At 50.0% G+C, this 20281-nt stretch overlaps 5 protein-coding genes across 8 annotated transcripts; 3 read left to right on the top strand and 2 right to left on the bottom strand.

The window, feature by feature from the left end:
* Positions 1 to 182: 182 nt before the first annotated feature.
* On the bottom strand, positions 183 to 2887 carry cox18 (cytochrome c oxidase assembly factor COX18). 2 transcript variants are annotated; one of them, XM_077733071.1, is made up of 7 exons: positions 2463 to 2872; positions 1891 to 2225; positions 1730 to 1830; positions 1503 to 1657; positions 1184 to 1299; positions 1016 to 1123; positions 183 to 455 (listed from the first exon to the last, which is right to left on the bottom strand). In XM_077733071.1, the coding sequence occupies exons 2-7, from the start codon at positions 2194 to 2196 to the stop codon at positions 312 to 314; spliced, it is 930 nt and encodes a 309-aa protein (XP_077589197.1). In that variant the 5' UTR covers positions 2197 to 2225; positions 2463 to 2872; the 3' UTR covers positions 183 to 311. The 2 variants fall into 2 exon arrangements, with proteins under 2 accessions (XP_077589197.1, XP_077589196.1); XM_077733070.1 differs by having other exon boundaries at positions 1730 to 2225; positions 2463 to 2887.
* selenot2 (selenoprotein T, 2) lies at positions 2694 to 4457 on the top strand. Its single transcript, XM_077733072.1, has 6 exons — positions 2694 to 2918; positions 3200 to 3310; positions 3455 to 3581; positions 3651 to 3738; positions 3828 to 3966; positions 4172 to 4457. Exons 1-5 carry the CDS (start codon positions 2734 to 2736, stop codon positions 3944 to 3946), a joined length of 630 nt encoding a protein of 209 aa, XP_077589198.1. The 5' UTR covers positions 2694 to 2733; the 3' UTR covers positions 3947 to 3966; positions 4172 to 4457.
* A 438-nt stretch (positions 4458 to 4895) lies between these two features.
* Positions 4896 to 8654, top strand: LOC144207949 (E3 ubiquitin-protein ligase RNF4-like). 3 transcript variants are annotated; one of them, XM_077733636.1, is made up of 7 exons: positions 4896 to 5155; positions 5482 to 5521; positions 5986 to 6175; positions 6244 to 6326; positions 7445 to 7656; positions 8307 to 8358; positions 8431 to 8654. In XM_077733636.1, exons 2-7 carry the CDS (start codon positions 5510 to 5512, stop codon positions 8578 to 8580), a joined length of 699 nt encoding a protein of 232 aa, XP_077589762.1. In that variant the 5' UTR covers positions 4896 to 5155; positions 5482 to 5509; the 3' UTR covers positions 8581 to 8654. The 3 variants fall into 3 exon arrangements, with proteins under 3 accessions (XP_077589762.1, XP_077589763.1, XP_077589764.1); XM_077733637.1 differs by having other exon boundaries at positions 5411 to 5521; XM_077733638.1 differs by lacking the exons at positions 4896 to 5155; positions 5482 to 5521 and adding an exon at positions 5639 to 5749.
* A 2088-nt stretch (positions 8655 to 10742) lies between these two features.
* sqstm1 (sequestosome 1) lies at positions 10743 to 13148 on the top strand. The gene is given in 6 exon segments (XM_077733052.1): positions 10743 to 11019; positions 11083 to 11178; positions 11566 to 12033; positions 12091 to 12176; positions 12179 to 12440; positions 12497 to 13148. Coding segments are annotated over 6 exon segments (1254 nt in total). The 5' UTR covers positions 10743 to 10841; the 3' UTR covers positions 12661 to 13148.
* tbc1d9b (TBC1 domain family member 9b) lies at positions 13062 to 19043 on the bottom strand. The gene is made up of 22 exons (XM_077733041.1): positions 18818 to 19043; positions 18259 to 18369; positions 18073 to 18191; positions 17775 to 18006; positions 17399 to 17657; positions 17106 to 17313; positions 16721 to 16990; positions 16377 to 16527; positions 16085 to 16299; positions 15893 to 16010; positions 15630 to 15832; positions 15485 to 15567; positions 15309 to 15423; positions 15152 to 15250; positions 15010 to 15078; positions 14704 to 14944; positions 14552 to 14617; positions 14349 to 14426; positions 14237 to 14266; positions 14083 to 14139; positions 13932 to 14017; positions 13062 to 13842 (listed from the first exon to the last, which is right to left on the bottom strand). The coding sequence occupies exons 1-22, from the start codon at positions 18933 to 18935 to the stop codon at positions 13504 to 13506; spliced, it is 3267 nt and encodes a 1088-aa protein (XP_077589167.1). The 5' UTR covers positions 18936 to 19043; the 3' UTR covers positions 13062 to 13503.
* Positions 19044 to 20281: the final 1238 nt, after the last annotated feature.

The following is a 20281-nucleotide window of genomic DNA, read 5'->3' as shown; positions in this document are numbered from 1 at the left end:
CCACATACATTTTGTCTCATGCAGACCACCATACTAACATTTTTGACATTATAATTTTTTTACGAAAAAAAACTCAAACTTTCCTGCCTGTTTTTTTAATTTAACTTCATTGACTACTTCTTAGAAACAAACAAAGCACAATTGACAGAGAAGCAGGGGAAAAAAAGGTTTTTCCAAGACCATTTGACTTGAAATAATATTGCGCATTTACTCAAAATGGCTTGACGAGTCCGAACATAATTTTTTTTTTTTTTTGCTCCCTCTTAATGAGGTTATTGACTTGATCCCAGGACCTCCATCGGCGCCGCTCACTAGCCGAGCTTCTTTCCGGCGACATCCGACGGCGTTTTGTGGCGTGCGGGGAGTCCGAGGGCCTCACGGACCACGGGAGTTTTAAGCAGGAGATTGTGACTCAAGCCGACCAGGCTGGAGCACAACCAGTAGAGTGCCATTGACTGGGCGGAGAGAGGAAAAACAGCAAAATATTACCCAAAAAAAAGTAAGTAGTCATCCAAAAAATTTACTTGATTTGGTGAAATGACTGCTCAAGTACTAAGTAGCTACTTACGATTATTTCTTTTTAAAACAAGGGCTAAATTTCTCCCATTTTATATATTTAAAAAAAAAAAGTTAAGAGAAAAATCAGCTGTCCTGATCCGGCACCATGAGAGCCCTCTAGTGGATAAATCTGGTTCTACCATGAATTATAAAACTAGGTCAAATTAGAAATAGCTGATTTGTTGTTTATTACTTGTATATATCTATATTTATATATCAAGTTTTATAAATTTTATTTTAGCTCATTGGTGATACTGGTAGAGCCACAGTGCCCTTCTCTGACGAAAAAAATTAAGTAAATTTAGAATTCGGAAGACAAATGTGAAGACTTGTGCAGGCCAAAGTAGTGTTTCTTTTACATACTACTAAAGTACGGCGTGGTAAAGTTACTCCGATAAATGTACAGTGCTACTCCATACTGTATTTTTGTTGTTGTTGTCCTTAGGGGTGAACTCACCGAAGGGACGCTGGCGGCGATGGGAATCATCAGCAGGGACAAGCCACGCATGGCGTGGCTCACCCATTTCTGGACGGAAGTGACATTGGTCCTCTGCCGGGCGAACAACTAGAAAGAAGGAGTGCCGTGACGTCGTGGGATCGAACTCCCGGGTCGTCGGTGCCGCACCTCCACGATGAGCAGGTTGGTCAGGCCCAGAGCGAGCGGCAAGAGCCAGGTAGAGTCAGGCATCGTCAGGTCGGGGAACCACAGAGCGCCCCCTGTAGTCAAGGAGGCTTGCAGCTCTGAAAGTCAGAAGTTGCTTTCCTTAAATTGAATGCATTGAGCAGGATAAATGTCCAATTCAAACGGAGAGCACAGGCTTTGAATGGTTATGTTTGGTTGTCAGAATTAATGTACCAAATGGATTAGCTAATTAATCCTCTATTTTGAGACATTTAACTGGTCTTTTTTGTGCAGTCCGCGATTATGCCAATGAAGTCCTTGCCTGAGTGACGCTGGCTGAGGTTTCTGAGGGCGAGCGAGAGGCTGATCCAAAGCGGCAGCTGCACCCAAAGCAGCAGCGAGGCCTTGAATGGGTGGCAGTTGTCTCTCACGTGGAGCTCCGACACCAACCGCCGGAGATTCTTGCGGAAGTGAAACCTGAAACAACCAGGAAAGCTTTGAAAGGTGCGTCGATTCGAACCAGACGGACCAGGCCAGACCGGACCTCACCGACACTGCGCGTCCGTCCAGCCTCGCTCGCCGGCCCTCGCCGACACTTCGTACCTCAGCCGCTGGGCCAGCGCTGCGATCTCCGGCTGCAGCGCCTCTACCTGTTTGCAGGGGACCGTCAACAGGGAGCTTTCGGGGCGGTGGCGACTTTTTGCAACCACCTTGGCGAGGATACGGATCTGGTACGCGGCGAGGGGCAGCGTGACGAGCGTCCTGATGCCCAGTGTGGTCGCGCCGATGGCGAGCCACCAGGGGAGAGCGCCGCTCTGCTGGACCTCCGTCAGGAAGTCCTCGGCCATTCGCACGGGGGCCGAGTGGGCCGCCTGCGCGTACCAGCCGGCACTGTCCGGCGCCGAAGATGAGCGGCGGTGGGCAGCGAGAGGAAGAAGAGCCTTCCCGGGCGAGGCGCATAGGCGGGAGACCCCGAACGGAAGCCGCAGGAGCTGGGTCGCCCCAAAGGTCAGCATGTCGGCGCCGCCCCTTCTTCCACTCCTGCCTGACGTAAATCATCAATCAACACGGACACTGCCACTCACAGCAATTAACATATTTTTAATTTAATGTATTTCGTTTCAGTGTCATTGACGGCGACAGACGTCCAATACGTTAGACTTTTGTTCGCCTAACACCGTCAATGGCATTCAAACTGTAATTTACAAAACTAAAACAGGTAAATAAATGGCACGTCTTTCCACTTTTTAAAACCAAAGCTAAAAATATTATTTCCGTTCACCTGCTCCGGGTCTTTTCGTAACGTATTATCCTTAAGTTGTCGGTGGACTGCAGAGCTCAAGTGTTGTCGCGCTGGGATGACGTCATTGCGCTTCTATGTTTTAGCATATTTGTAGCCCTTGGCATGTTTTTATTTTTAATTCATGTACTTATATTTCATGGTAGTCTGAATAATAAACGTATTTTTTTAATGTGACGTGACGTTGATGAAGGTTTGCCAAACGCCAAATGAGGCAAGGCAGACGAAGAAGAAAGAAGGGGACGCAGCCAAGATGGCGGAGTACAGCCAGGCTGGTTTACTAACTGCTCTACTTCTATTCACGGCGCTGACGCTCCGCGACGTCTACGTAGGCAGACCGAGCCCGCAACCGGCCGACGTTTTATCTAAGCACGGAACCACCGTTGGAACTGGACACACCAGGGCAGCGGAGCATTCCGTCCTCCGGTTCCAGTACTGGTAAGCCACTTAGCGTTGACATCTATGCGATTTGCTAACTATGACTTGCTAAACACTGCCCAGATGAAATTCTAAAGAAAACAACCAGTGGGTCAAAGATCATCTCCACTGTCAACTGGGTTAAGGTCTAGACATTGTCTTAAATATATTGAAAATATTCAGAAAAATAATTCCATCGTGATTGAAGACTGATATCATTTCCCCATCCCCAAATTCTTGAGTAGATGCAAGTTCTCCGCTGCGGAAGGTGTTTATCCTCTTGTACGACTATTTGTTTGCAGCATCTCCTGAGGTTACGCCAAAGTCTTTCAAGAGTATTCCAGGGCCATCGAACAGCTGTACCCTGAAATGCGCATCGAGGGACAAAACTACCCCCCGTCGCCCTTCAACAAGTACCATTTATTCCCAGACTATAATTAACGTGTTTTTCAAAGTTTGGCGTCGGTTTTGTTTTTATGCCGTTTTTGTCTTATGCGATTTATAATCCGGAGCGATTTTTGCACAAATTTACAATATCCGTGCCTTCGTCCCCTCAGGTTGATGGGCAACGCGGTGTGGTTCCTGAAGCTGGCCTCCATCTTGTTGATTATCAGCGGTCAGAACGTGTTCGCGCAGCTCGGAGTAGACACGCCCAGGCTTTGGACTTGGGGCCAAGAGAACAAGGTGAGGGTTGCTGGAGAAACCGCTTCTGAGAAAACGGGGCCCAGAACGGCTGTGCCTGTGTCTCTTCAGATCTTCTCCTGTTTGATGGCCTTTTTCCTCTGCAACATGATGGAGACGCACTTCCTGTCCACCGGAGCCTTCGAGGTCTCGCTGGATGGTATGTACATTTTGCTTTCGCCTAGTAGCGTTTAGCCCTCACCTGTGACACCTGTTTGCCTTTGTCGCCCTTCTCATGGACCTCCTCAGATGTTCCCATCTGGTCCAAGCTCCAGTCTGGTTATGTCCCCAACATACATGAGATGTTGCAAATTCTCCACCCACATCTCCATGGCAACCAGCGCGTGGACTCCTCAAGCTTCTCCTAGATAAGAATCCCGCGAGGAAGGTCAGTAGGCTCCAAAAACTTGTTCAGTGCCATTGACAATGATAGACCTTTTGCTCTAATTTTAATGATTTTATGGCTAGTAGATTTAGCACAGCACCATGCTATCCGGAACTACATTTGAAACTAGCCAAAATACATTAAGCAAGCCCAATTCTGATCAAAACACCATTAATTTCTTCCTCTTATCCTCCCAAATGAAAACTAGGGACGAGTGGTCGCCGGCGTCCATGAAGGTTGGGTTCGCAAGCAAACTGCAGGACCCCGCCAGAAGTTTTTCTGCCGCCGACCAAACGTTCTTCCAACGCCGCTGCCGTGGTGGTGTGACCCATCGGCTCTGCAGTTGACTTAGATTGGAAAATTTCTTCTTATTGTTAAATTCCTTGTATCAATGTTACGCAAACTAGCATGAATGACAGGCTTGTTAACTCTCTGCGCCATTGAGAAAGATACCCTTTCCATCCTTCTGTGAAATAAAATGACTGTCAGATGTTGCTGTTGTCACAGTATTAACATTTTCAACTCTATTGATACACAATAAAAGCCCCACAATATTTTAGGCTTAATGTACGTCATACATTCAACAAACACTTGCTAATATTTACTAATAGTTAGCTTATAAAATCTCAGTAGATGGATAAATGGTAAGCATACTTATTTTACTTTTGTTCTGATATATTTGAATAAAGTTCTGATTTCTTTAGGAAAATAGGTGGCCGATGGGGTCACGTCTTTGAATGTACAAGGTAGAGCATTTTGATGGAGGATGTATCTTTTTTAATTGCTTTTAATTGTAATGCTCATTATCAAGCGGCCCTGACATATAATGGCTGACAAATGAAGCCCTTCCCCTCTCTTTGCATTGAACATCTTGTAGGTTTTTTTTTCATGTACATTTGATATCTATGTGGCGCCGTCTGGGGATACTGCTTTCTGCCTCCGGTCCACAGGAGGGCGCACTCGTGCGTTGGAATAAGGAAGTGAGACATCTGATTCGCTATTCTTTTCACATGTTGATATTAAGAACCAGAGCCTCATGTTCATTTCCTGACTTTAACATTCCTACGTGGGACCTCTAATGTTGGCGTATAAGTGATGAACGAAGTCTGCCTCTGACGTTTCGAGTAAAATTGGACGCCATTCGATGACGAGTGGGAATACAGCACGAAAGAAGGCGGGAAGTTACGTGCCGGTGAGCGATGCTAACCTACAATGCTAACGGGCTGCTCGGAGCTCACCGGCTTTATCATTATCATTCTTACTGTCAAACGTTTCGAGTTGACGTTTTTTTAGTCCACGTGTCAAGCTAAGACGTCTCGAGCCGACTTAATGTTTTCCCCCTGGACTGGGAATCATTTCGAGTCAACTTTTTGGCTCGTGTTTGCAGACTGGCGGCGTGGTTAGCAAGATAGCTGTTGGCTGCACACTTTGTGTTTTTGTTGAACAGTGATGAAGTACTGCACAGTTTGTGTTTTTGTTGAACACTGATGAAGTACAACGTGTTGAATGTGTCCTCAGGGTGTGCCCCGGGTGTCGGCGTCAAGCTATGAGCAACACTGTAAGTTTCAACACGCTCCAAACACTTGAATATTACTCCCAAACCTTTTATATTAAAGCACGTTTTTCGGCGACGGCCGCGTGACGTCGAGGAGGAGGCGTGGGCACGCCAGTTTTAAAAAGCCTTGACATTGGCATTTGTTTTATACAGTATTGGTTGGGGGATTTTAAGGCTCCGTCCGGTGCATTTGCAAAATATTAGAGCTCGGACACAAATCAAACGGAACCAGTGAGTCTTTGCCTCGTTTCTCGCTCTCAACTATTTCAGTGTCATTGACGTCCAAACCATTTGAATTGGGAGCCTTGGCAGCAAATGAATGTCAATGTTTAGTACCACACATTTTTTCAAATTTTATAAAGAAGTCATTAAAAGTTTGTCGGCTGCAGCCCACTGACTGTTTAAGGGGAACTTTACAGATTCATGGCAGACGAATGAATTGTTCACCGGACATGCTGTATTTGCAGGCTCCGAGGAAAAGACGGAACGCGGAGGGCCCGCTGGCGTCCGCCGCCAAACACCGCGGCGGCGCAAACGCGCGCCGAACGGCCCGTGCCGATCGTCGGGCCGTGGCAGCCTCTAACAGGAGGAGCAGTCCCCGAGTTGTCCCGCCACCGCCGGCAGAGACCGTCGATGTGATGGACAACCCTCCGGACGGTGGGTGCCCCGACCGGCCGGGCGTGGGCACCACACGCCCGGATGACTAACCGGCTTTTGTCATTCAGATCCCGCCGAAGTGGTGGACCTGACGTCGGAGTCGTGGGAAGCGGCGCACGTGGTCGATCTGACCAACAACGACTCCGTGCTGGTAAAGCGCACACATCGATGATCCAATTGATTGGTGACTATTTTGGTCGGTTTTCGGTTTTGTATTTTCTCAAGGGCATAATGCTAATATTACACCAAAATGTCATTTGACTGGAAACCAAAGTGAGCTTCCTAAAACAAGAAATATTCATACGAGTGGAAAATTAGAGGCTGTTCAATGGTAGTAGCATGACGTATATATATTAAATATTGAATATCACAGTTAAAGTAGACCGGACATGGGCACAATAATCGAAAAGTGGGGCCAGTTCTATTATAACTTGTAACTAAAGATTTATTATTAGCTTCTGCTTATGAGTTTCAGTGGGGATTTTCATTTTTATATAGTTTAATTTTTTTTCTATAGTGCTGAGTCCTAGTAGAACAAGTTTTAGTAGCAATTAAAAAATAATAATAGCGGGGAAAAAATGTGTGGTATTGAATTTGTGATGCGTGACGACACACTAATTGAGGCATTACTGTAAATTGCTCATCAATGGAGCAAGCAAATTTTAAACGACGGCGAGCGTGAGATGGGAATCATGCCGATGGTTAGATTTTTAAAAAAAAACATTTTTATAATACATGCAATGAAGAACTTGCAAAACCAGTGGTGGACAATGTTTATCCACTAGGAGGCATTCATACTCGTGGGACACAAGGCCTGATCTTTCCTGTTTTTTTTCTGTATACAGCATTACCTCATCTTATGAATTCATTTTGTTCCAGAAGAATGACAAGACAATTTTGTCGAGTGACAGGCTTTTTGCTTTCATATTCAGAACACAGAAATGTTATGCAAAGGCGCTTTGTAACTTGAATTATGAGTGTGAGTTGGGTCTTATGGTGAAGTCTGAATGATATTTTTCCAGTCTTGATTTTTTTTTTGTTCTAATATGGTCATTTTGTATTATATTAATAACAACAGTTGATAGGAATGTGTCAGGGACAAAAAATCTAGTTTTATAAATCAATCAGACTTCATAAGCAGTTGCCCAGTGCTTGAATAGTCTTTTCATGGAATACCTTTTAAATGTCCTAAAAAGCAGCAATTTATGTCTGAAATATATGGTCAAAGCGCAAATGTGTAATTGCCAACTCTTGTTTTTTTCTCCCCAGCTGGTAGACGAAGGCTCGCCCGTCCGGACTCGAGGACGCACTCGCGCACGCACGCTGACGGGGCGCCTCTCGGATCCCGGCGGCGGCGACGACGGCGGAAGGAGGAACCCCCCGGGAGGTAGCTACGTGGTCAGCAGCGACGAGGACGAGCCCTCCTCGGGCCTCCCAGGCGCCGACGTCTTGTTCTCGCTCCAGGCAGGGAGCTCCACCAGGTAATGGACACGTGGCCAGCGCTATATTGCCCAACTTACTTGTTCGGTCCAATCGTTGAAATCAGTCCATCGCTTATAGAGTTGAAAAAATAATGTTGGGCTAACTTCATGCTTCTGCCGTCAATTCAACTTATAGTATTTTCTCACATAAGTCGCCCCCTTAAAATGGTTAAACTTGACAAATTTTCGCGTGTAAGCCGCCCCTCTGATTGACAATTTTCACCTCCATGTTCATGGTTTTAATGGGGAGTACAAATGTGTTACTTTGAAGGGAAAATATTAAGAAAAATCATCCACGTCATGTGCTATTTCTGAGATACTATATGAATCATAAGGAAGTTAGTCATCCATCCACTAATGGTTGTTTTCTTACTGCTAAACAGAAAATAACCAACAAATAGTGAATGTAAATTTCCCGACATCTACTGGCAAAAGAGTGTAGAAACTAGTTCTTGTGTGCGTACCCTTGATTCAGTCATCTTTTTTTTTGGTTACAAATACGCCTATTATGTGAGAAAATATGTTTATCAATCATCGATGCCCTGGCGAGGGACTGGCAGCGGTTCATTGATCGTCTGCCACCACCCCTCTTTGGACGTTTTGTGCCAAAAGTCACTGTTAAAAAGTCCAATTCCTGTCTTCGCCCTCAGGCTTACACCGGGAACCATCAGCTGTCCGGTGTGCATGGACACGTACACGGAGGTAAGGTCCGACCCGGCCGGCGCGGCCTCGGCACGGCCCGCAAATACTAACGAGGCGGGTGATCTTTGCAAGATGGTGGAGAGCGGGCGGCTGGTGGTGTCTACCAAATGCGGCCACGTCTTCTGCAGCCAATGCCTACGAGACGCCCTTTCCCGTTCGCACACGTGCCCCACGTGTCGAAAACGCCTGACGCCTCGGCAGTACCACCCCCTCTATATCTGACACTTGACTTTGTGGTTCTTTGCTTTTTTTATGTTGTGTGTTTTTGTGTCCCTGAATAAAAGGAAACTGGGCCAGGACCGCCTCCGAGTGAGTCACCCTGTTGCGTGCCAGGCGGGAACAGGATAAACCGGGGGAAGTTCCGCGGCGGGCGGGCGGGCCCAGAAGCTTCTAGCTTACACGTAGTCACTCAGTCATGTGCTCCTGTTTACAAAGATTGTCTCGAGGGAAACTAAAGTAACCTTGGTGACTAACAAGTACAGTTTGACAACTTATTGGAGGCACACAAATAGAAACGTGGGACAGGAAGATGAAGATATAACAATCCAAAATTAACAGTTGTTATATGTTGATTTCTTGTGAAGTAAATGGGCATTATCTTGAGGAAGGCAGCTGGCTTAATCTCAATGTATTCATGCGAGGCAGCTATTTGGATGATGTAAATTGTAAAATAGAAAGTAACATTCCACCTGGTTCATAACCCAAAAAAAAAAAATGACATGGAGCACAATGTTTTTCAAAGCTTTTAATTGACTTAGATTTAAATTAAAAATATTTGAGGATAAAACAGGGTGTTTTAGAATCTTTCGTGGGCCAATCATTTTGACAATTTTCCTTGGCATAATTTCAAATATTCACAACTTGTGTACAAATGTCAGGTTTTTTGTGTGTAATGTTTGACGTTTTTATCCTTTCAGATTAGGTCATGCCATTTACTTCAAAAGCATTTTGTGTGTAACATTTGGCATTTTTATCTTTTCAAGTTAAGTCATGCCGTTCACTTCAAAAGCATTTTGTGTGTTAAAGTATGCTTTCACTCAGTCACTGAAGACAGAAGTTGAAAGATTCTGGCACCGACTATTCGAATGTTAAGTATGTGTTCTGCTGCTTGAGCTAACTTCCCAATCCACCTTTTCACGTGGCAAGCGAACACTTACTGCTTGAGCTAAGTGACCCCTTAAATACAAACAACCATGTGTAGTCAAGACTTTCCAAAATTAAGTGTGGCCTTTGTGGCGCAGAGGTTAGTTCACTGGACTCCCGTCCGGGAGACCTGGGTTCAATTCCCGGTTGTGACACATTTTCTCTTAGTTGTTTCTGTGGACTTCTTGTCAAGAAACTCAGATGATGACTAAGGAAAGTGTAGTCACTTGGTTGGCGTAGAGGTTAGAGCACTGGATTCCCATCTGGGAGACCTGGGTTCGATTCTCGCTGCCGTCGTTTGGCTGAAAATACTTGGAAAGAAGAATTGGTCAATGGAATAAGAAGAAGAAAAAAAAGAAAAAACTTTTTAATTTATATTAAACACTTAGTCATACTTTTCAGCAAAAGGTTAACCCAGTGAGAGTAGGCAGTAGTACTTGGACACTCATCTCTTTCATTTACCTGGAAATAGTGGGAAAATATTTGCCTGCACTTGGATTTGAACCCAGGTCCACAGATGTGGAAGTCAGATGACTTAACCACCAGGCCACCAACCTGTGAGAGAAAACTGTAGTACTTGTACATTTATCTCTACATACACATACATGTTGAAACGTTTTATCCAAGGAAAATGGGTGAAACACTTAGTCATTTTTTTGACAAAATACTTCATCCACCACTGAAGACTTATACACTTAAACACTTAGGCATTAGAACTTATTCTTTTAACTGAATATTGGGAAAAAATTTTGCATGTACTAGGATTTGAACTCAGGACCACAGAGGTGGAAGACTGATGTAGTAGTATTTGTTGCTTTGGCACATTTCACTCCCAGATCATACTCAGTACTTTACTGTATCTTAGAGTGGGAAAAGTTAATTATACTTAACTTTTTGATTGTTGGAAAGTCTTGACTACAAACACTTGCTGCTTGAGCTAAGTGCCCAACCCACCAATACTCAAGCCATCAGATTTTGGATCACCCTGTATAAATCCCAGTAGACTCTATTGAATGATGTAAAATTAGTGCAAAATGTAATTCAATTTTGCATTTGGGGCTAGCTGAAAAAAAGGTGTATAACGACGTAAGAATGACGGAGCGAATTTTTCCAGTCTGGTGACTGGCAAAGCCCCCGCCCAACCTCTGCTAGCGCCACATCCGATTGGTCGCCGCGGGCGGAGCGAAACCAATGGAATGCCATGTCCATACAGTCAACGCGTATCCACGCCCATACCGGAAAAGAGCGCAACAACATTGAGACGACGCTCTTAAAAGCTTCTTCATAAACCTGCGTAGAGAAGAAAAACAACAACTGAGCGGACTCGAGCTGAAGCAAAAATGTCGGTCACCGTCAAGGCTTACCTGATGAGCAAAGGGTCGATAGCGGAAATTCGAAAGTTTGTGCTGAAGGATGACCCGACCATCGGGAGATACGAGCAGCTGGAGAGCAAAAGTAACCAGCTGTACAGCTCACTCAAAAACAGGCCCATCAGCAGCATCCAGTTGAACTACGAAGGTAGGCAACGACGTCCGGTGAAGCTTTTTCCTTTTCTTATTTTTTTGGGGGGGGATTCGGCAGATGGCGATGGCGAACTGGTGGCCTTCTCGTCCAATGAGGAGCTCTTCTTGGCTGAGACTTGCATAAAAGACGGCGTCTTTCGCATTTTCGTCAGAGGTAAGTGACATTTTTCCTCAAAAGTACCGAAAGGTACCGATATTGAATTGTTGTTTCACGACCAGAAATGATGTAGATCAGAGGTGGTCAAGTCCGGTGCTGGTCAGCCCCATTCCAGTCTGTTTTCCATGTCTACCTCCCCCAACACACCGGGATCGTTAGGAAGCTTCTGGGCGGCTGTTGCTGATGACTTGATTATTTGATTCAGCTGTGGTAGAGGTAGGAGATATGGAAAACAAGACTGGATTGGAGTTGGCCACCCCTGATCTACGTCATATCGTCAAACGTTTCCTTCCTCCAATCTTAATGTTGTTGCTCTTTAAAGAAAAACAGTTACTTAAAGTGACATTTTTATTGCTAACTTACTTTGTTGATCTTGCCTTGTAGAGAAAGAGGAGCCGCGTCAGGACTCGCCAGCCAAGCCGTCCGCCGCGGCGGCATCCTCCACCACAGCTCCCCCTGCTAAAGTGCCCCCCACCACGGTGCCCCCCGCCACTTGGGCCACCCCGGCCGGCGTGCACGTCAACGTGACGTGCGACGGCTGCGAGGGCCCGGTAGTGGGTGTGCGCTTCAAGTGCGCCGTCTGCCCCGACTACGACCTCTGCGTGGATTGCTGGTCCAAAGGGATCCATCCAGAACACTCCCTGGTCGGTAGCCCCGGCGTTCGTCCCGTGCGGGCCTCGCAGGGGGCGTTCCCGCACATCAAGCTGAAGACAAAGACGAGGCATTGTGGGCGTGGCGCTCGTCGAAACACTGCGCCCGCCACACCCGCCATGCCCGTTGCTGACGTCCAAGGCGGCATCAATTACCTGAGGAATGTGGGCGAGAGCGTGGCGGCCATGCTCAGCCCGCTAGGTGAGTCATCCATCGCCGTTGCACACGTCTCCCAATGACGCCTTATGTCTCACCCAGGCATCGACGTGGACATTGACGTGGAACACGGCGGCCGCGCCGTCAAGGTGACGGAAGGACCGCGTGAAGAAGACGCGGAGCGGGAGGCACAGGTGTGGCGCAGTGGTCTCTCTTCCTCTCTTCGGTCGGGGGCTCCTCACCTAAGTTCTTCCCTTCCCGCCGGCAGGCTTCGCCGAGCAAAGACGACGAAGAGTGGACGCACGTGAGCGGCAAGGAGGTGGACCCATCCAGCGGCGAAATGCAGTCGTTGTTGCAGGGCGCCGAGGTGGATCGGGGCGCCGTCCGAGAGGTGGAACAGGACGGCGCTAAAGGGGCTCCTCCGGCGGCCCTGTACCCCCGCCTTCCTCCAGGTGAGGCCTTGCCCGTATGGTTGCGCTCCCGGCCATGCTGAACCCTGTCCTCCTAGGTATGGACCCCCGCCTGGTGGAGTCTCTGACTCACATGTTGTCCATGGGCTTCACGGACGAGGGCGGCTGGCTGAGCCGCCTCCTCCGGGCCAAAGAGTTTGACATCGGCGCCGCCTTGGATGCCATCCAGTACGACGGCAAAAACGCCCGCCAGCGCCGTTGACCCCTGCTTCATCTTGCTTGTCCTCCTTCTCCGACGTCCAAAATGGCAGATGTTTTTTGGGCGTGCAAATAAAGGCTGAGAGGCTTTCTTATTCTTCCAACTTTCCTTGTTTTCTCTCTCCACTCATGCATGCATTATCCAGGGGAGTAGCTCACGAAGCAATGCTGTGGAGAAGGCTTTTTCTTCAAAAATAATGTTTAGTGAGGTTTAACAACAAGACCATGTATAGTATGGCAACTTTTTCCTAAAAGTACACCATTTGTACTTAGACTTTTCCTAAAAAAAAAAAAGACTATATATAGTAAGTAATTGTTGGGCAAAATAGACCATGTATAAATGGTCATTTTTTTTGTTATATAACTAAATTCCGTGGTTAACCTGTATACAAAAAGGCCTCCCTGTTTTGGTCAACATTTGTTTATTGATTATTCAGACAGAATAGTAATAAAAAAGTGTTAATAAAAGTGTCTGTCGGTCGACATTTTGTACATTTTGTCAACTTCAGTCTGGTTCTTTCATTTCACCAATCAACTGGAGGTCGGCCACCGTGGTTGAGTTAAAAAAATAAACCTCTCTCTCATGGCCAATGGCAGCCAATGACTACATAGCCAACAGATTGACCTTAATAGAATCTTTAAAAGATTGGTTGGGAAAATAAACTACTTGGCGTTAACGTCGGTGGGGATGTTGCTCCTACCAACAAAAAGTCTTGAAATGAAATGAGTTGATCCACCCAATCCGTATGGACAACATTTGTCCACTCCAACGGATTGGACGCTGGGTCAAGGCGCAGTTTTCGTTCCATCAAAAGGAAAAAAGTGGCAACGTTTTTTAAGAGAGGCATCAGGGGCCGTCCCGGGAGGAGGCGCTCCGCCGCCGATCTTTGAGGGCGGACACCCGTGCCCTGACGTCTCGTTTCCTCTCAAAGTATTCCACCAGTGGTGCTTCGGTCAAGACGGACGCCAGTACCTGCTCGAAGGTGACGGCCCAGCGCTCGTCGGGGGCGCCGGCCTTCTCCGGCTCGTCCGTCAGCGTCGTCGTCTTGTGGAACTTTTTACCCGCTTCGCCGATGCGCAGAAGCAAGCTGGCCACGGTGGCGATGGCGTGGTAGAGCTGCTGTTCGTGGCACTCCTCCTCGCTGAACATGTTGTACAAGGTCTTGCACAGCTCGATGAACTGATCCTAGGTCAGAGAGCGAAGGAGTGAGTGATGGCCAGAGAGCGAGAGTTGGAGGGGGAAGGGGGGGGGGGGGGGGCTGGCATTGCACTGACCTGATTCATGGCGGGGAGATCCTTGATGGATTCCCGCTTGGGCTCCTTCTCCTCAGCCCACGCTCTCAGGTAGGACCTGTAGTCTTCTGCCGTGGGGGTGGGTCAAAAGGTCAACAGGCGTCCCGGGAGCCCCACCCGTCCGTCCGCTCACCTTTCTTTTCCTGGCTCACGCCGCGGACCGCCAACTCGGGTCGGGCCTCCTCCCCCCCTGCGTGGCGTGGCGGACGAGATCGGTTAGCAGAGTAATGCACGCAAATGGGAAAAGCCGCTCTGTCGTTTGTGGCGAGAGCGACCACTCCACTGACCTGCTCGTGCAGAGGACGAGACGGAGTCTTCTGGAAAACGACGGTGAAAGAAGAAGCCCGTTAAACCCCGTCCCCGCCATTCCCGCCATTCCCGCCCACCGCCGGCAGGTACCTTTAGATGCGTCGGGGAAGAAGTTTGCCGCCTCAGACGCCGACTCTGCCTCCTCCGCCTCCTCCTCGGGACACAGAGCTGAAAGGAAATAGACAAAAAAATGAAATGATGCCAACCAATTGTGGTGTTAGCGCAACGACAAACAATGAGTTCCTATTCAACACGGCTAGCTTTGCCTAGGTTTCCTCATTTAGTCCACTTACCCGGGGGAAGGTGGAGCTTATAGAGCAACTTGAGTTTGTCGGTCACATCCCCGTGGTACATCCCACCTGCGGACCAGCTGCCGGATGAGACGCGGCCGGCTGACGGGCGGCGGCACCGAGGGAGGGAGGGAGGGAGGGAGGGCGCCACTCACTGAGCGCCGCCGCAAACTCCTTGAAGTTGACCAGGCCGTCACGGTTGCGGTCCAGCGTCCGGAAGAGGCGGCCGGCCAGGACGCGGGCGTGGCTGGCGCAGGGCCAGGCGGACAGGGCGTGCCACAACCGCCAGAACTGCCCGCCGTCGATACGGTACTGCTCCAGGTACGGCAGGCCCGGGTCGTGACGCTCCGCCGCCGCCGAGCCGCCGCCCCAGTAGCAGCCGCTCATGTGCTGGGCCTGCGAGGAGCATGTCGCCATTACCGAGGGAACGGAACGGAAACGCCCCGCCCAGCCCAACCAACCTTGAAGAGACAGTAGAGGTCCTCCAGCTCGTCCATGTCGAACGCCGATTCGGTCATGGCGGCCCTCACCTGCGGCAGGCGGGGGGCAAAGGGGTCAGAAGAGGCGGCGGCCGCCGTCCGGCCGGCCGGAAAGGGCGCTCACCACGCTGCGTTTGGCCGTGTCCTCCAGCGACTGGATGACCTTCAACCTCTGCTTGAACCTCATCTGCTCAATGACGTCGGCACGGAGGCTGCCGAACTTCTGTCGGCGGAGGGGTGCTCAGATCGCAAAAACGGCGCCCCTTTAGGCGGAAACCCACCTCGTAGGAGGACTCCACCAGGCGGAAGACGTCCATCTCGGGCGCCGCCGGCTCCTCTCCGTCGGCCCGCTCGGGCTGCTCGGCCATCTGACCGTTGGTCACGTTGTCCAGGTACCTGCGCGCCGGCGGGCACGTGACCCGGGGGACGGGACGCCGGCGGTGGCGGCGGTTCTCACCTCCCTAAGACGGTCATGGCCTCGCCCTCGTCGACACAGGCCAACAGGGTGTCCACGTTGTCATTAAGCACCGCCAGCGCCACCTGCGGGAAGGCGGACGGTATGGCGTGAGCTGGGAACGGGGGCCGACCCGCCCCGGCCTAACCTGGAAGATGACTTTGACGCCCTCGTAGAAAAAGCAGTCCACCAGGATGACGGCGCTGTCAAAAGGCATGACGGACAGGAAGAGGGTGAGGAACCAAGAAAGGCTGATGGTAGAGATGACGCCAAGTTCCTTCATGTGCTCGTAGAGCAGCGGCAGGAAGGCCCTGGTCAGCTCCTCGAACACGCCTTGGTCCACCAGCGCCCCTGGCGGACGACAGCAGCGTGTGGCTCGGCTCCGAGAGGCCACGGGGCCGGTCTACCCACCCACGACCCGGGCGTCGTAGTAGTCCGGCAGCATGCGTTCGCAGAGCGCCACCAAGAGCCAGAAGGCCTCCTCCTCGGTGCAGTAGAGCAGCAGCACCGACGTCACGATGTTCATGGCCTAAAGACGGCCAGCGCGGCGGGGGGTCAGGTGGGGCCGGCCCTCGTCCATCCCACCACGGCGGAGACGCCCACCTGGCAATAGCCGATGCCCGGGTTCCTGTGGGCGTAAGCGGTGAGGACGCGGCGCAGGGCGGCGATGCCCATCTCGTTCTGGAAGGCCCGGTGCTCGGGCATGGAGCGGTGGAGGTCCCGCTCGATCTCCTCCGTGGCCAAAGAGGCCAGGCCCGCCGCCTTCTCCGCCAACGCGTCGTAGTAACCCGGATGGGCGGACATCTGGTTGTGCGCTCCTGCCCGTCACGCCCGGGGCAAATTTGAATGGCGGAAATGCTCCCGAATCCACGGGAAGCGAGCCGAGCCGGCCTACCCGAGAAGAGCAACCAGAGTTCCCCCCGCAGCTTGTCGGGGATGCCGTCCAGGACCAGTTCTCGGCTCCTGGGGGTCCTGTACATGCAGACCCCTCGGCCAAACTCCGAGAAGTGGATGTTCCACGCTTCCTCTTTCATTTTCTCCTTGGCCTGACACAAACAAAAGGAGCAGATTTCAGCCGCGTTGCTTTCCGAGAAACTATTCCAGCACACGGTGTCAACATCGACCCGACTCAAATATCAGCCAACGAAAATATTTTTTTTTTAAATGGCTAAATAGTCCTAGACAGAGAAAAGTCCAAATCTTCTCGGAAAACCGGCCGGGATTAAAACAAAGACTCACGGCTCTGGGTCCCGGTTCCTCTGGGACGCCTTTGCGGTAAAGCTCCAGCAGACCCTGAGTGGCGGTGGGGGCGTCGGGGCCTTGCCGGGGCACCGCCGCCGCGTCCCCCCGAGACTCGTCCGGCGTCCGCAGCAGGAAGTCGGAGATGCGGCGGACCAGGAGGTCTCGGTCTTTGAGGTTGGCGAAGAGGAAGTTGCTTTTGTTCTTGGTGCTGATGGACAGCGGACACGGAAGGACGGCGCTGCTCTCCGCCTTCTCCACCACCGACACCTGGGGGAAACACGTATTTTTAAGAATACGGATTCTGACAGCAAAAGTCATGTTACGACGTTTGCGCCCTAAGATTGACTTTGATGCAATGTTTTTGAGCTTTCGAAATTCCAACCTCTCGGAGCGGCACGATGAGGCGGCACAGGTCTTCCCGTCGGCTGCTGAAGCAAATGTAGTTGTCGGAGATGAAGAGCTGGCCCGCCACGTGCCTTTTGGCGAAGGGCGCCCACAGCGTGCAGTCCGTGTGGCCGTCCAGGCGCTCGTCCTCCGTCAGGCGGAAGGCGCTGCGGTATCGCTCGTTCTTGGCGCGTGCGTCCAGATCTCTGCCGGATGGAGGAAAAAAAAAAAAAAAAAAAGGAAATTATTTTTCCAAAGCAGTCAGATAGAGGAAAAAAAATATGGCGGAACCTCTTGAGCGCCGAGACGTTCTTGAGGGCCTCGCCGGCTTTGGGCAGAGATCGGTCGGCGGCGAAGACCTCGTTGTCCAGCAGCTGGCGCATGGCCATGTTGGCCAGCTGCTCCATCAGCTTGAAGGTGTCGTTGACGTCCAGGAAGACGGAGAAGAAGTGCTCGTCCGTCCGCGTCTGGACGCGGACGCTCTCCGGGAACAGCAAGGTGGCGTTCTTTTCCAGTTGGGTGACTTCCGTCCACTGGACCACCAGGCTCACTGCGGGAAACAAACGACAACAACTTTCGTTCAAGTTTCCAGTTTTGGCCTCATTTTCTGCCTCTTTTGGCCTACAAAATGGCACTTGCAAGCATTGATTGGAGCGCAAAAGCTGACCTTCTTTTCCCAACAGGAAGGAGTAGAAGCAGAGGTGATTGACGGAGAGGTAGAGCCAACCTTGACGCGGCACGCGACCTTTCCAGTAGCTGCACGAGTAATAGTTGACCAGCTTCTCCTCGGCCGGCATCCCGAACTGTTTCCTCATCTTCAGCTGGGCTTCCCGGAACTTGCCGCCGTCCTGCTCCCGATCCTCGCCCGGCGCCGCACGCTTTTCCTCCGCGATCATGCCCTGAGGGTGAGAAAATACGAGTGAGACCGAAAGACGGCCAGATGCCGAGCCATGCCGCAAACGTACGGAAATCTTCCCCCTGACGAAGGTGGTCACGTCCTGGTCGTTGTCGAAGACGGACACGGTCTGCAGCAGGTTGGCCTCCAGCCAGTCCCAGTGCTCCGTGATCTCCCGGCGCGAGGAGCCTGCGACACAGGGGTCAGACGTCGGCCGGAGTTCAGACATCCGGCCGGGCGGCCGCTCGGGGCTCACCGCAGGCCAAATTCCAGAAGACCTGCGAATCGACCGTTTGGAGGAGGATCCGGTAAGGGGCCGCCCTGGCGCTGGAGTCCAGGACCACGTCCAGAGTTCCCACCAGCAGACCTGCACGCCAGGAGGAGCACTTGAGTCAGGAACACAAACTTCTACTAAGAAAGAACTTCTTCAAAGCAACAAGTCAGAAGATGTGACTTCAAGTAAACTCGGAAAAATGACTACTGGTTGACCCTCGAGCTTCAAAGAGAGTGAACGTCCATTAAAATGTTCCTCTCGCTTATTAATATTGAACATTCGCTCCAAGTGCAAATGTTCCATCGTCGATGGTAGCCAATGGGTTCAACGGGATGCTAACAAAATAGGGTTGCAGAAATACACCAAACAAACTAAAGCACGTGCTACATCGCAAGGATGACTTCCTAATTGACGGAGCTGTGCAAAGAGGACGCAAATTTGATTCTCGCGATAGCTGGACTCAACTCGACGAAAGCGCACGAGACTTGTCGATTCTCGCTCGGCGTTTGCAAAGACAATGTAAGGGGGGACGACGACGAACCGGACAGTCCCCCTCCCCGACCGTGCCCTCGCCGCTTCTGCAGGATGAAGAAGGGATTGGCCCGCTCGGAGACCCAAAGCGGGCCGGCCAGCAGAACCTCCTCAGGGTGGATCCACATGGTCCTGGCGAGAAGTTGCGAGACACAGACGCCGTCCTGCTCGAAAGCCTTGATGTTTTTCTCCGAGTCTGCTGACCGCGCATCACTTCCGCGTGTTGACGCAAAACACACGCCCCTAGACGTCTTCGACAGCAGTTGTGTGCCGTGTTTATGAGGCTAGATACCCAAAGGAAGAGTCGGCAGCCATTTTGCAACAGACACATTTCACTAAATTGGATACTACTTGACAGATATATAATAGGATTGCTCGATAATAAACTATACTACTGCTGATTAAGGATGTAAACATACACTGCTGCATTTTTTTGCCTGATTCAGCTATAAAGTCCCAAGTCTTAAACGGACCAGAGGCGAAATGTCTAGCACGTGACGACGGTCAACCACAGACTCACATCAACGATCTAATTGAATATATGATATCTAAAATCGGCCACATAACGGAATGAAAATCAAAGCAGTCTTCTGATGTTACACAGAAAACGTCAAAACGGAATCCAATTGACTGTTTCGACGTCTTTTGCCATCACTGGCATCCAACGTTGATTCTACACTTTCAGGCAGGCCTAATTAAAAGTCAACATGATCACGTGACGTGCAAGGACATGTCAAGCAGGCAAGATGATTGACACCTGTCATTTTAATAGTGGCAGACTACAAACAAGTATCAACTTCCCAAAAGCACAACCAAAAAGGAAGTTGAATCGGTTCCGCATTTGGCCTTCTTGATTGGCCCTGCCCCCAAAGAACAGCCAATATGGAGGAAGTTCCGGTCCCACTAAGTATGCTAATGTGACATCACGGAGTTATGATTATTATTGACGTGTTTTGTTATGCTTTGGCTCGCAACATTTGTTCTAGTGGCTACATGTTGTAGAATACAAATTTTTATACGATATAGCAAGCTTAGCAACACAGACGGAGGGATGGCCATCCAATTAACTCTTATGCTGCCATTGATGGCGACCAATCGCGTGGCTCTTGCCAGCCAGAGAGTTAAGACAAAACATCAGGATTCCTGCACCGGGTGCAGAAAATGCACAAATCCAAATGGAGAAAATGGGTTTTCCTGTTGTTTTTTTTGTCGGCATCGATTTGGCTGGCTAGCTTCTGTGAAGGAACGCTGCTTGGAGTTTTCAGTTTGATTTGTATCCATCGTTCCTTCAAAAAATAAGTTCTTGCCCTTATTATTCCAAAATGACACTTGGTTTGTTTTTCTTGTGGGCGCTAACTTAGAAGTCCTCATTGTCAAATTGATGGTTTGAAACTTGGTAGCTGCATAGTGTGGGCAAGTACCTTTTGATTTTTGTTGTTGTTGTATCAGGGCTGTAACCTTTTTGATGCCAGAA

Source organism: Stigmatopora nigra, chromosome 14 (genome assembly GCF_051989575.1).
Source record: "Stigmatopora nigra isolate UIUO_SnigA chromosome 14, RoL_Snig_1.1, whole genome shotgun sequence".
Classification (NCBI taxonomy): Eukaryota; Metazoa; Chordata; class Actinopteri; order Syngnathiformes; family Syngnathidae; genus Stigmatopora; species Stigmatopora nigra.
Note: the sequence above shows the minus strand (reverse complement) of the source record. Positions and strands in the feature narration are given on the sequence as shown.

Excerpts from the sequence above, each read along its gene's own strand:
- LOC144207949 (XM_077733636.1), top strand. Across the intron at positions 7,657-8,306 it reads CAGGCAGGGAGCTCCACCAG|GCTTACACCGGGAACCATCA; the intron begins GTAATGGACACG and ends CTTCGCCCTCAG. Across the intron at positions 8,359-8,430 it reads GCATGGACACGTACACGGAG|ATGGTGGAGAGCGGGCGGCT; the intron begins GTAAGGTCCGAC and ends GATCTTTGCAAG.
- tbc1d9b (XM_077733041.1), bottom strand. The coding sequence starts at position 18,935 with ATGTGGATCCACCCTGAGGAGGTTCTGCTGGCCGGCCCGCTTTGGGTC. Across the intron at positions 16,300-16,376 it reads ACTCTGGTTGCTCTTCTCGG|GAGCGCACAACCAGATGTCC; the intron begins GTAGGCCGGCTC and ends CGTGACGGGCAG. Across the intron at positions 13,843-13,931 it reads ATCTCCCCGCCATGAATCAG|GATCAGTTCATCGAGCTGTG; the intron begins GTCAGTGCAATG and ends TCTCTGACCTAG.
- cox18 (XM_077733070.1), bottom strand. The coding sequence starts at position 2,196 with ATGCTGACCTTTGGGGCGACCCAGCTCCTGCGGCTTCCGTTCGGGGTC. Across the intron at positions 1,658-1,729 it reads TGGACGGACGCGCAGTGTCG|GTTTCACTTCCGCAAGAATC; the intron begins GTGAGGTCCGGT and ends TGGTTGTTTCAG. Across the intron at positions 1,300-1,502 it reads CCTCAGCCAGCGTCACTCAG|AGCTGCAAGCCTCCTTGACT; the intron begins GCAAGGACTTCA and ends TCTGACTTTCAG.